At 38.2% G+C, this 14397-nt stretch overlaps 1 protein-coding gene across 1 annotated transcript in view; it reads right to left on the minus strand.

The window, feature by feature from the left end:
- Positions 1-6536: 6536 nt before the first annotated feature.
- LOC150097464 (33 kDa inner dynein arm light chain, axonemal-like) overlaps positions 6537-14397 on the minus strand; it is a 78827-nt gene continuing 70966 nt past the window's right edge. Inside the window, exon 5 of the mRNA XM_090406927.1 lies at positions 6537-6659. Coding sequence (XP_090263053.1) covers positions 6537-6659 — 123 coding nt within the window. The remainder of the gene's footprint in view (positions 6660-14397) is intronic.

Raw genomic sequence — 14397 nt, forward strand, 5'->3', positions numbered from 1 at the left:
ATTCAACATGAAGATGCATGCCATGTCATACTGCAGGGGCTACTGCAACACAGTATGAAGGACTGTTGTTGTGCTGAAGGAAGAATGAATTAAAATACATAACTTGTATTATCACAAACTGGTCGACAGTAACACAGAGGGAGATGAAAAGTCCTGTTTACACTATAATGGCATAGTGTGAACAGAACTGAAGGACCTATTATACTACTAAGGTTTTTGTGATCTAGGTTTCTCAAAAATATAGTGCTGTTCCAAGACTTATTTTCAATATAGTGTATCATTATTATTAGAATTTTGATACCTTCTGTCAGATTGCATACAAAAACCAAGCTTCGCTATGTGACTGTAGTATTGGATTTTAAGCTCAGTTTTCATTGCTGGAATGATACAAATATGAGGGGGGGGAAGAATTACTTTTATACTGGTTTGAACTGTGAGCCCTTAAAAATTACACTGCAGTATTTAATTTTTTTTCCATCATTTAAAATTAGTGTATATGTATGTACATATGTTGATGTCATTGGCTGTTGCTGTTATCAATAATACTATTCTTCAGATATCTTTTTAGTAAGAGAATACCAAGTCAATGTTGAAGCAATGAATATTATCAGACATGTTGGTTTACTTGATTAGTATGCTTTAGTTATAAATATGGATTTTTAGGTTGATGGAAGTTTTTTTACTTGGTTATGCTACCGGTTATATATTTGGTTTAATCGTTTATCCAAGTGTAAGAAAACAAAGTTTGTGCCTGAAGTATTTTCAGGACTGGGGCAACTGTGGCAAAGGTGGTATAACGTCTCATCACTTGCCATAGTATCACATAATCCAAAGCACATCTCCTTGCAGATATGTATAATGTTATGCATTATACTCATTATACACTATGCATTATACTGGCTCCCACTGATGAGACCTCAATAAAGGTCGAAACTGGTCTAAGTAGTGACCCTTACCTTAATGCATAGCATTATACATGTCCGCAAGGAGATGTGCTTTGCATTATGGGATACTAAGGCAAGTGATGAGAAGTTATGCCACCTTTGCCATGAGTTTTCCTGGTTCTGAAAATACTTTAGGCACAAACTTTGTTTGCTTACACTTGGATAAAGGATTAAACCAAATATATAAAGGGATTTTTAGGATTTTCAAAAAAAAAAAAAGTGCATGTGCATATGTATATTATTATTATTATTATTATTCAGGCCTCCATGGAGTCAAAAGACTCACCGTGGGAGGACCTTTCTAAGAAACACAAGTCTACCAAGACTCATCGAGGGAGATCCCTCCTAGGAAACACAGGCTATCATACCACTCCTTAAATGCATTGGCCATTCTTGCTCTCACCATTCCATCAGGCAATGCATTCCATGGCTCAACCACCCTCCATGCAAAGAAACCACTCCTCACCCTCTTTCTCACAGTTTCCTTTCGTAACTTCCAGGGATGGCCTCTTGTCATGACTCCTTCCCCCTGTTCAATCAAGCGAAAGAACTCCCTAGTGTGAATCCTGTAACCACCACTCAACAGTTTAAAAGTCTCAATCATATCACCCCCTCCTTCTTCTATCCACCAAACTCTGCAGTCCACACTCCCTCAGCCGATCCTCATAACTAACATTGTACAGTCCCAACATCATCTTTGTTATCCACGTTTGTACCCTTTCCACAGTTAATTTATCCCCTTCAAATCCTGGGGAACAGATCTGAGAACAATAGTCTAAGTGTGGTCTGATCACAGTCTTATACAATGGAATGATAACCCTCTTATCTCTGCAGGTCAGTGTCCTTCTCATTATTGCAGCAATCCTCTGTTACCTTCACTACCTTTGCAATATGTCCCCTAAATTTCAGGTTTCTATCAATCATCAAACCCAGATCTCTTGTCTCTCCTACTTCATTCAATTTATCTCCTCCCATAGAGTATGCAGCGCCCCATCGATGTGTCCCAAACCTCAAGACCTTACATTTTGCTGCAATAAACTGACATCCTCATTCATTTACCCATCTATCTAGCTTATTCAAATCCTTTTGCAGGGCTACCACATCTGAACTATTATCAGACATGTTGGTTTACTTGATTAGTATGCTTTAGTTATAAATATGGATTTTTAGGTTGATGGAAGTTTTTTTACTTGGCTATGCTACCGGTTATATATTTGGTTTAATCGTTTATCCAAGTGTAAGCAAACAAAGTTTGTGCCTGAAGTATTTTCAGGACTGGGGCAACTGTGGCAAAGGTGGTATAACGTCTCATCACTTGCCATAGTATCACATAATCCAAAGCACATCTCCTTGCAGATATGTATAATGTTATGCATTATACTCATTATACATTATGCATTATACTGGCTCCCACTGATGAGACCTCAATAAAGGTCGAAACTGGTCTAAGTAGTGACCCTTACCTTAATGCATGCATTATACATTATACAGCTTCGCACCATCTGCAAACAACCGAACATCCCTTGCAATCCACAGACAATGTCATTGATATAACGGTTAAACAATATAGGTCCCAGTACTGAGCCCTGTGGAAACCCACTCGTAACCGTTGAAAGTTTATTTTTCACTTGGTTAGAGTATAATAAATTTAGTTTAATCCTTTATCCAAGTGTGAGCAAACAAAGTTTGCGCCTGAAAGTATCTTCAGGACTGGGGTAAGGTGGTACAACACCAGGGCACTCCTTGCAAAGGTGGAGCAAGATACCAACACTCTTATCTCAGCATCTCTCATAATGCAAAACACATCTCCTTGCAGATATGTCTAATGTTATGCATTAAGGGAAGGGCTAAAACCCAGACTAGTTTCGACCTTTATTGAGGTATCTTCAGTGGGAGCCAGGCCCTTACTCCAGTCCTGAAGATACTTTCAGGCGCAAACTTTGTTTGCTCACACTTGGATAAAGGATTAAACTAAATTTATTATACCCACTTGTAACCTTTTGCCGCTTTGATGTTGCTCCACTATACACAACTCTCTGATACCTATCGGACAGCCAATCCTGAATCCAGTTGACCAATCTGACATCCAGACCCATGTGCTGCAACTTGAATATCAGCTTATCATGTGGCACCCTGTCAAATGCCTTTGCTAAGTCTAGGAAAATGGCAGTATATGCCTTTCCCTCATCTAATGCTCTTGTAACTTTATCATAAAAGGCTAGCATATTGATATTGCTCAATTACTAAAACAAGAGCGCCCCTTCACAAATCCATGTTGACTCTCACAGATTACATTACCCTCATCTGCTCAATGTTGTACATGGTCCCTCACTACTTTCTCCAAGATCTTACTAACTACTGATGACACACAAACTGGCCTATAATTAGACACTTCCAGTCTGCTACCGCCCTTATGCAATGGCACTATCTTACCTTCCTTCTATTCCATGGGCATCTTTTCCACAGCCAGAGTTTCAATGAAAAGCCAGATCAAGGGCACTGTCGGTTCCTTAGCACATTCTCTCAAAACTTGTGGTAAAATACCATCCAGTCCCACAGCTTAATAACATCCAGAGTACTCAGATTGTGGAACACACTCTCCTGCTGCACCTCTACACCTCGAACCTGCTCTATCCCTCTAGTATTCAAATTGACTCCTCCAGGATGAAATACTCCAATAAAGTGTTCATTGAACAATTCCACTATGTCCTCTGCATCAGTCACTCTATTCCTATTTTTATCCCACAATGTCATTCTTCCACAGTCATTTCGCCTCCTACTGGCCACATAGCTAAAAAATTCCCTAGGATTTTCCTTGGCTCTAAGGGCCAATCTCTTCGCATGTTCCAGTTTCGTCTTCCTTTTTCTTTTCGTCTTTGCTGTTAACAAATATTCCTCCACAATTTCCCAAGCACTAATGATATCCCGGCCTTCCAATTCCTCCCTCCACGAAACTTCCCCAAGTTGACTTCTAAGACTGTTATAATCAACTGCTTTATAATTCCACATATGTTCCCGTCTCTTTGATACTCCTGCATGTCTATCCATTTTCCAAGTCAAAACCATATGGTCACTCTCGCTTCAACTGGTGAGAGAGATGTCATCTCAGTTATTATCAGCTCTTTGGATGCTATAACCAAATCCAAAACTCTTGAACTTGTTGTTCCCTTTGTTACATGTTGCCTAAGACATTTGTCTCTGAAGAATTCTAGAAATTCCATTCCCTTATTGCTACATGCATCTTCCTTTCCCCAGTCTATACCGTTGTAATTAAAATCTCCAATAACAATTGTTCTTCTTGCACTTGCCAAGCTTAACTATCTCAACATCTCCTGGTCCCTACCCTCTGTGCTCCTTGGTCTGTAGCAACACCCCACTAAATATCCTGTCTTGCCCACCTCCACCTCACATGCTGTACGCAGCAACTTTTATTCCAGTTATTATATCCTCTTCTGTCAACCACGTGTCTGTGATCCCAATAATCTTTGGCCAGGCTGATGGTATCAGTGCCACCAATTCCTCTCCCTTATTCTGAATACTCCTGGCATTAGCAAAAAGCATAAAAATGCCATTGTTTCTATACCCAGCATCATCCCCCTCTAGACTCCACTGGGCTCAGCATTACCTGATGTCGTCCCCCTTCTCCCAAGTACCCATTCCCACAAGAGGCCACCCCTGCTACCATCGACACTGGGACACACTGACTCATTCAGAACAGCAATCCTTCATCCCCATGTCCTTCCTCATTCAAATGCAAGCGGTCTCTCGCATACAGTTCCTCTCTGCTCTCAAATGACTCCAAGCATTCACATATTCGAATCCTCTCTTCTGACACATTCTCGCTATTATGCCATTCAATATCACCACTCTTCTGCTCAGCTCGACATTATACCTAGGCAACACACACACACACACACACACACACACACACACACACACACACACACACACACACACACACTATCTTTCCTCTCTGTGTCTTCTTTCGTTCAGCCTCAAGCAAGAATCTCATATCTCTCGCTGCCCTATTTACACCACCACTCAAGTCATTTGTTCCCACCATCACAATCATCTCATCCACCCGTTCACCTCTCTTAATTGCTATAGCCACACTTTCTATTATTCCTCCTGGCAAACACTCCTCACGCATCCTATCTTGAACACCATGGATCATTGAATCCCCATACATTACACCTTTTCCACCATATTCCTCGATTGCTCACATGCATCCCTCACTCTCTCTCTTGTAACAGTTTCTCTCTGTGCTCCCCCCTACTTACCTGCCTTCCTGACATCACTCTATCTCTGGTCCCTGTGCTCCCTTGCATTCCTCTCATTCCCTCTCTCTCCTGCTGTTTCCATTCTTTCCTCTTCTATCATTCCTATATCTTACACTCATTCCCTCTCTTCCACTTATCCTATTCTCACCTCTCTATCATTCATACAACTCTCTCTCATTCCCTCTCTTCTAACCTCTTCTATCACTCTCATAACTCCCTCTCATATACTGTTCCTATTCTCTTCTTCTACCATTCCCATAACTCTCTCTCACCCCTCCCCTGATTCGCCTTGCATTCGTCTCTTCCATTCACTTAATTTCATCTTTCACACTTCTCATCTCATTCCCCAGACATTCCTCCTGCTCCTTCAGCTCATCTCTCTCTCTCTGTCTGTAAGTCAGCCACTCTTGTTTGCCATTCATCCTCCCAATTGAGACTATCTCCTAAAACTTCAGAATCATTCAACCTTTCCATACTTCCCATTCTTATTATTTTATTCATACTTCTCTTACCCTCTATCATACCCATCATCTCTCTACGTTGAGAATCTCCCGCTGTCTCTGACTCAACGAGGTCAGTTATAGTAATTTCTAAATCACCACATTCCTCCCATTGCCTGCATTTTGCGCATATATGTTTTCCTTCTTTTCTCCTGCCACATCTACAATCGCCGGGACGCATACATTCCACAAGTCCCATATGCTACAAAATCCTGTATGATATTGCGCAAAATGGAGTCCTTAAATGGGGGGGGGGGGGACTTGGTGATACGCCATTTGCAATTTTAACTGTCGCTGCCACCATTATTTAAAATAGTGTCGCTAATTAGTGTAAAAAAATAAACAGTAAATAAGTATCAGGGAGTATAACTATAAGAAAAAGTACAAACAATTTCAAACAGAACATTTAAGTACACTAGATATAAATAAATAAAATGAAATAACTAAATAATGAAAACTTATCCTTCGTCTTGTCTTCCACCATTATGCATTCAATTCTGACCCCGTCTTCTCGGTAACCAAAATACACAATATCGCGACAACAACTAACTTCAAAAAACAACTACTGACGGACACTTGTATTGCAGAAAACAACTTAGCACTACAAAAACATAGAAAAAACGGTCTATTCAGCAATTAATAAGCACTTTCTTCAGCACAGCTCAAATTCCCCACCACCTACTATGGCAACTCTAGCAATTCGTCAATATATATGTATTTGAATGTAATCACTGTCTGAATAGTTACCAATATTGGCTATTATATATATATATATACAAGATATGAAGCTTCAGCATATCATCTGACATCAATTATGAAGACTCTGTTATTGTTACTGATTCTGATGTGGGTTCTGGTTCTTTCTCTTTTTCCTTTGCCTTTTCATTTTCCTTTGCTTTCTTTTCCTTAGGAATTATGATTCCTTCCAGCTGAACCTGCAACAAAGCATAAAAGTAAATTTTATATTTTGCATTTCCTATATTATGATTTTTAATGATATCAGTTTAAAATAAATTTCCTCCCCTCTTATAATCTTTAAATTTCTACATTGTGCTTAAGGATTACAGTATGTGCAAAACTTGATTAACTGAAAAATGATGTAGGAACAGGAACAGAAATAGAGGGATATGGAATCTTCCAAGAGGTTAGGAGGAGAAAAGAAATGAGGGAAATATCAATGATGGTTGTGAAATTATGCATACTCAGAGTGGAGATGAAAAATGGCAGTATATATGATAATGTTATTGCTATTCAGTGTAAGGCTGAAGCCCAATCAGATGTTCTGATAAACTCTGAAAGAAGAAGGAAATGATTGCAAAATGTTTAGACAAATTGGATAGAAAAATAAAATGATGACCCTAATGTGAGATTTTAATTATGGTAATAAACATTGAAGGTGATGTTCAGTGTTCAGAAATAAAGAGAGTGAATTTAAAGAGTTTTTAGTAACTACCTTATGCAGTTATAGGATGGTAGAAACTATGCAAGATTTTAGATCCTTATCCAAGATCTTTAGCCTCTGCAGTTTCTCCCAGCATAATCTCACCATTATAATATGGCATTAGAAATCTTGTTATGTCAAAGTGCATTACTTTACACTTACTAATAATGAATTGACATTTTTTCAGAATTTTTTTTCAGAATTCTAGCTTATTCAAATTATTCTTTAAGTCTGTATTCAGTAATATCCTTGATTTCCCTGTCTATCTTTGCATCATCAGCAAACAATTGAATAATGATGGTCCAAGGACTAATCCCAGGAATACCTCATTGGTCAACTTAAATCTGGCAAATTTGCATCCCCATTCTAAGTCGACTGTTTATATTCCAGTTCCATATAATCCACTCTATTCAACAGCATTTCATGTAGTATTTTATCACATGCCTCAGCAGAGTCCAGCAGTATCATAGAATAACCATTCCTTTTATCTAACTCAGCTGTAACATTATCTTAAATTATGAGCAAATTGCTCAGACATGACCTCCCTTCAGTAAACCATTTTGTTTCTGTAAAGTATAGCTTGTCTGTCAACCTATTTATATATTCCAGCTCTTACCATATTCTCTAAAATCATCCTATCAGTATCTCATCACTCTAGAGATACTGATAGGTTGGTAGTTAGGCATGTTGGTTTTTGCTCTACCCTTGTACAACAGGGCTATTCTACATTCTTTCCATTCCTGTGGAATTTTTTCCGAGTTGAGACTCAAATTATACAAACATGTCAAAGATCTAACCGGTTTGGCTGAACATTCCTTTAGCATATATGTCGATATTCCCTCTGTCCCTATTGCTGAATTCTTACCCAGGTTATGAAACAGCTCTGAACCTCCTTCTCATGCACTTCTGTCTCTTCATCCAACATTGACAGCACTGTATACCATGTTACATACACCAGGTTGACTGGTTTTAGAAAAAAGGAGTACTCATTATTTGAACAATCACACTTGCTTCTGACATATACCATGTGCATTTGGTAAAGTTTATTCTTTCACATTCATTCTTTCTTTTACTTGCAGCATAAGGATATATTTTGGGTTGCTTTTAGCCTGCACAGTCAATTTTTTTTCGGTCTGACTTAGTGTTCTGTACAAGGCATGTTTATGCCTTGTACAGAACATTATATACTTCTTAACTTCTTCATTATATACTAGCCTTCACATTATATACTTCTTAACTTCTCTCATCCTTATTTTCAAAATATTACTTCACATTGGTGGGTGGGAAAGGGGTGTACTTTGCATTATGGGATATATACTAAGGCAAGTGATATGAAGTCATTAGCCTCTATATACAAGTAGCTCAGATATGCATATATTTCATGTGCAAAACTCTTTGTTTTGCTTCCTTGGGAAAAGGATTAAATCTAAGTATAAAATTTCTTGGTATCTTTAACATTACTTCACATAATTTTCTTTTTATTAATCTTCTGCTTAATAAGGTCGCACATCCATTTCATTCCTATTGTATTTGTTAACTGAACTCCAAAGACACATTCAGATAGTGAAAGTGTCCCTAGTTTAACTAACATAGGAAAAGATTAGTGTTAAATTGTGAATGAAGATAATTATAAGTAATAATACTTCATTCATAATTAACATCATTTACCATATCACAAGCAGGACTTATTTAAATTTATTTTGTTAGTTTCCTGCTTATAAACTGTTATTCATGTAATTCCTTTTGAGTTTTATTAGTTAATTTTTATTTATGTAATTTTAGGGTATATCATAGACATGAAAAGTGTCATTTATTTTATTTGTTTTATTCCTTTAATAATAATATAAGAAACTGTGATGTATGTAATTTTTAATATATCCAGAAGTTTCCTTGTGATATCATTTGATTGGTTGTTGTGAGAAATCATGCAAATTTCTCTTAGCGTGTGCTGGAGCATGAACTATATACCAAGGGAAAAGCAAGTTCGGTGTGAGCTAAACCGGTGAGAACCAGTTACTGGCGAGAAAAAGGAACGAGCGGACATGAAAACGAAAGTAAAAAGAGAAGCGAGTGGGGGAGTAAAGAGAATAGTAGCTAGAGACTGAAGGGGGATTTTGACGTGCCATAAACGGAATAGAAAAGACCAGGAATTGGATGGCATTTTAACTTACTTTTTTCAGAGTTGGATTTCTCAAAACTTCCTAACGCTTAGCAGTGTAATAGAGTAGGACAGAGGATAATGCGAATAAGGAAGGGAAGAACTGAGTAGTTAACTTATACCAAGTGCAAAAAGGTTATATTCTCCTGAGTCTATAAATCAATCATGGAAATAGAAGATTCTTTTAAGTTTGTGTTACTACAATGTAAAAGTCAGCAAGGACTTTAAGGATGTTGTTCAATCTCCTTATGATATGATGAAGCTATATCCTGGTAAGATTACTTTACTAAACTTAGTGTGAAGTAATGAAAACTAATTACGCTGAAAGTAGTTTATTCCTAGTTGCTGTATTCAGTGAGTCAAGATTTAACCTTTAATGTACTAAGACTTTTCCCTCACCTAAATGAACACCTAATTCAATAACGTCAAGTGACGTGCTATATTATTGAATTAGGTGTTCATTGACTGAACGAGAATATTGAGAAGCATATTTGTTGTAATTTAGGAATCTCAAACTTACAAGAACTAATTTTGATTAATTGAGCTTAGAGAATTACAAATGAATGTCTGATGGTTCACAAGTTGTATTCTTTCTGAATATCTTGAACTGAATTGATATTTAAATGTTTTAAGATGTAACCTTGGTCAGAGTGAAGTTGTGATAGAAGTTCTTTATAACAAGAAGAATAAGATCTGTTAATATAGTTTTAATTATAAATTTTAAACTAAGCTGAGTAGTGCACTAATATCTTAATGAGAGTTTTATATTCGTTTAATTTGTAATGTCCTTGTTGGAACATTGTGTTATGATGTAATTATATGTGATACTGCATAAAATTTTTTATCTAAGATTAATCTAGTGTTTGCCTGATTTTCTTTCACTGAACCGCTCATTAAATATTTCGAACCAAAAGCAGGAGCTTTGTTTGATTGTGAGAACTTCAGCCTAAAATCAGTTTTATAATAACCTGGTACAGTTGAAGGTTGATTTATCAAAATTGCTCATGCAATTCAGAACATGGAGTGGCGCAGTATAATATAAATTTTCTTCATGATTGGATGATATATCAGCCTACAACTAGTTAAATATTAAAGAGAGAGAATTGTAAGATGATAAAACATGATTGTGAAGAAGTTACGATCTAAGTCGCACATCCATTTCATTCCTATTGTTTGTTCACTGAATTCCAAAGACACGTTCAGATAGTGAAAGTATCCCTAGTTTAACTAACATAAGAAAAGGTTAGCAAAGAAATGATTTTTACAACATTATGAATGGCTGACTTTAACAAGAAGATTTTTTACTTTAACAAGTAGATTGTTTTCACAAAAGGTGCTTTTGAAAGAGGGAATCTATACACCAAGCGTTAGGCAAATAAGGTAGAAATAAAATGGATAAACATTATGAAAATCTCAGGATTCATAATCACATTCTCCAGTGACATGATCAGATCTAAGCTCTCAACCCTCTATTACATGCTTATGACACAAGAAATTCATTTTCCTTATTCCTTGATACTGCCTTCATTCCAATCAATACTGCCATAATTAAAATGACCCAAAACGATAATCTTTCTCTTGCTAACTAAGCCAAGTTACCTATACATTTCTTTGTTTCCCATTCTAAGCTAAGGATTCATAATTGTACCTTCTAATGACATGATTAGATTTACCACTCTCAACCTTTGTGCCCTCTATTACATACTGCATAAGATAGTTGTTCATAATGAACTCAAGAAATTCATTCTCCTTATTTCCTGATGCTACGTCTTCATTCCAATTAATACTTCCATAATTAAAATTACCCATAATGATCATCTTTTCTTGCTCACTAAGCCACGTTACCCACATTTGGTTACCCACAATGGCTGACTGTATACCTAGAGTCAGAATAATAAATCAAGTAGGGGTTAAATGGATGAATAACACCATTAAACTTGAGCTGCAAAAAAAAAAAACTATGGAAGGAATTTAAGGAGAAAGGTGACCGGCAGGCACATGAACGGTATAAAGCGCAGGCCAGAAGGGTGACGAGTGTGGTAAGAAAAGCAAAAAAGGATTACGAAAGAACATTGGCCATACAGGCTAAAGAGAATCACAGCGTGTTGGTAAACAATGCCTTCATAGTCAAAAAACATTATGGTCATAACTTTACCAGTCGATTTTACAGTTTTTGCTTTCTTGGGGGTAGGCGAAGATGGATGCTTCCATTCACTGCTTTGTTGTTTCATTGTAGGGTCATAGTGATACAACCAAGTTTCATCTGCTGTTGGCAGAATGATTTTAAAGAATGCCGATGGTAGGGAGGTAACTGAATCAGTTGAGATAGTTGAGTTACTGAGTGAGCACTTTGCAAGAATATATCATCCAGGTGGTGACATTGCAGAAACAAATAAACCAGTAGATTATACGGGAATTGTGGTCAATGAAGTGGAGGTGAGTAGTCTATTGCATAACCTCAATGTCAATACACGTGTGGGATTGGATGGTATACCAGCTCGTGTTGTACGAGAAGTAGCTAAAGAATTGCCAGTAGCCTTGACCATTTTGTTTAATTTAATTTAATTTAAATTTCCCCTCTTTCCACCTGCTCGGGTCTGGGTTAGTCCCGAGCGGGTAAAAAGAGGGGAAAATAGTTCCACTGCATAAAGGTGGTTCTAAGACTGCTGTTGTAAATTACCGACCGATTAGCATATCAGGAATCATTGTCAAGGTCTTAGAGAAATTAGTCAAGAAAAGAATACAGGATTGGATAGATGAAAATGGGATATTGTATGGGGGACAACATGGTTTTGTGAAGGGTAGATCATGCCTCAGTAACTTGCTCACGTTTTATAACACAGTGACGGCTGAACTGGATAGGAGTAATGGGTTTACAGTGATACTACTGGACCTTGCCAAGGCCTTTGAGAAGATACCACATGGAACCCTAGTAAACTGGAGCAGATGGGGATAGATATAGGGTTGATGAGATGGATAGGAGGGTGGTTGAAGGAGAGATACCAGAGAGTGGTTTATTCAGGAGTGGAGTCTAAAAGACGTCTTGTGACTAGTGGAGTGCCGCAGGGCTCTGTTCTTGGACCACTGCTTTTCAATTTGTTCATCAATGATATTGGAAAGGATATGAGAGGAAGTGTTCACTTGTTTGCTGATGATGCAAAGTTGGGTAGAGCAATTGTGAGTGCACAGGATGTCAAAATTTTACAGGATGATTTGGATAGTTTGGAGGACTGGGCTCGGAAAAATGTATGTCAATTTAATGTGACAAAGTGTAAGGTTATGCACTTTGGGGTGAAAAGAATAGCAGCAGTATATCGCATTGGTGGAACCGTACTCCAGGAGATTGATGAGGCCAGGGATTTGGAAGTGTTGGTGGATAGGGAGTTGAAGTTTAGGGGGCACATTGCAAAAGTGACTAAAACAGCTCACCAAATCACTTGGATTCTGAAAAATATTTTAACATGCAGAGACAAACAAGTTGTTTTTCGTCTGTATCGAGCCTTGATAAGACCCCATCTGGACTTCTGTGCCCAGTTATGGGCACCAGGGTTTCTTCGTGATGGGGAGGAAGTGGAGAGGGTCCCGAGACGAGTCACCAAGATGATAGCAGGTCTGTGGAATGAACCTTATGAGAATAGGTTGAGGATTTGTGGGTTGTAGAAATTGGACGATAGGCGAAGGAGGGGTGATATGATTTAGACATTCAAATTACTGAAGGGTTTTTATAAGATTGGTCTAGAAGATATTTTTGAAAATATGACTGGTGGTGGGAGGACTAGGGGCCATGCATGGAAGCTGGGCAACAGCGTGGTTGACAAGGGTGTTAGAGCTAGGTTTTTTACTTGGAGAGTGGTGAATGAGTGGAATAAGCTTCCAGAGTCTGTTGTGGGTGCTACGACCGTGAATGAGTTCAAGGCAAGGTATGATAGATACTGTGTGAATGTTGAATAGTTGTTCTTGACATGATGTTAGGGTCTCCCTCGATGAGTCTGTCGACTCCTTGGAGTTTCCCGGAATAATAATAATAATTTCTTTGTTTCCATTCCCTAGCCTACAAGCAACACTCAACTAAATAACTCATTCCATCAACCTCCACCTCACACTATACTGCTTCAAAATAACTGTCATTATTTTCCTCCCATAGCTCAACTTGTGCAGACATAATTGTGCCAGGAGATTATTACAACTAATTATCCCCAGTAAATACACATTAAATATCATTAACAAATATGTTAAACAGTAGAGGTTCAAAAATGAAAGATGAGTGAGTGGCGTTGTATGGCGACTCCATTATTAAAGGTGTGCTAGAGGATAAAATGCACAAGGTATGTTTTCCAGGCGGTAAAATGAGTACAGTGATTGAAGCATTGAATATGAGGCGGGAGCGAGCAAAAGAGTTAATTGTATTAATTGGTACAAAAATGATTTGAGAGAGAACAAAGAGCATGTCAAAATGAATGTCAGGAGACTGCTTGGAAAGATAAAAGAGAATAGTGTGACAGGAAGGGTAGTCAGTGTGTTGCCTAGGTATGATTGTGGTGAAATGAGGCAGAGAGCAAGGATTATGAATGATATTCTGGCTGAAATATGTGAGGAGATGGGAGTACAGTTTGTTAATGTGTGGAATGAGTTTGAGGTGAGCTGTATGGGAGTGAAGGACTGCATTTGAGTGGTTATGGTGTGAGTCGCTTGGAGTGACTGCTGCTGGAAAGTAGAGAAGTGAATACAGAGAATGAATCAGATCGAGAGGGGAGTGATGTGGAAGAGCAGAAGAGTAAGACAGGAGCGATTGAGGAAGTGGAAATGAATGGGGAAGTGAGTGGTATGAGTATAGAAAATGAGAGAATGGGTGTGCAAGAGGAGCAGGGAAACGGGGAGGCTCAGGGTGGACAGGGGAACACAGTGTGAGAAAGGTGGATGCTCCAAGAGGAGGTGAGAGCATGTGTAGGCAGGAAAGTAATGGGATGATCAGGGATCAAGAGGAAACAGATGGAATTGCAAAGGGTTCTAAAATGAAAAAGCAGAAAGCGAAACGGCCCCAGTCCAGCATGGAGAGATCACATCGAGTGAGTGG

The sequence above is a fragment of the Typopeltis vanoorti genome, chromosome 17 (assembly GCF_054136105.1).
Source record: "Typopeltis vanoorti isolate ZY-2024b chromosome 17, IOZ_Tvanoo_1.0, whole genome shotgun sequence".
In the NCBI taxonomy this organism is placed as follows: domain Eukaryota; kingdom Metazoa; phylum Arthropoda; class Arachnida; order Uropygi; family Thelyphonidae; genus Typopeltis; species Typopeltis vanoorti.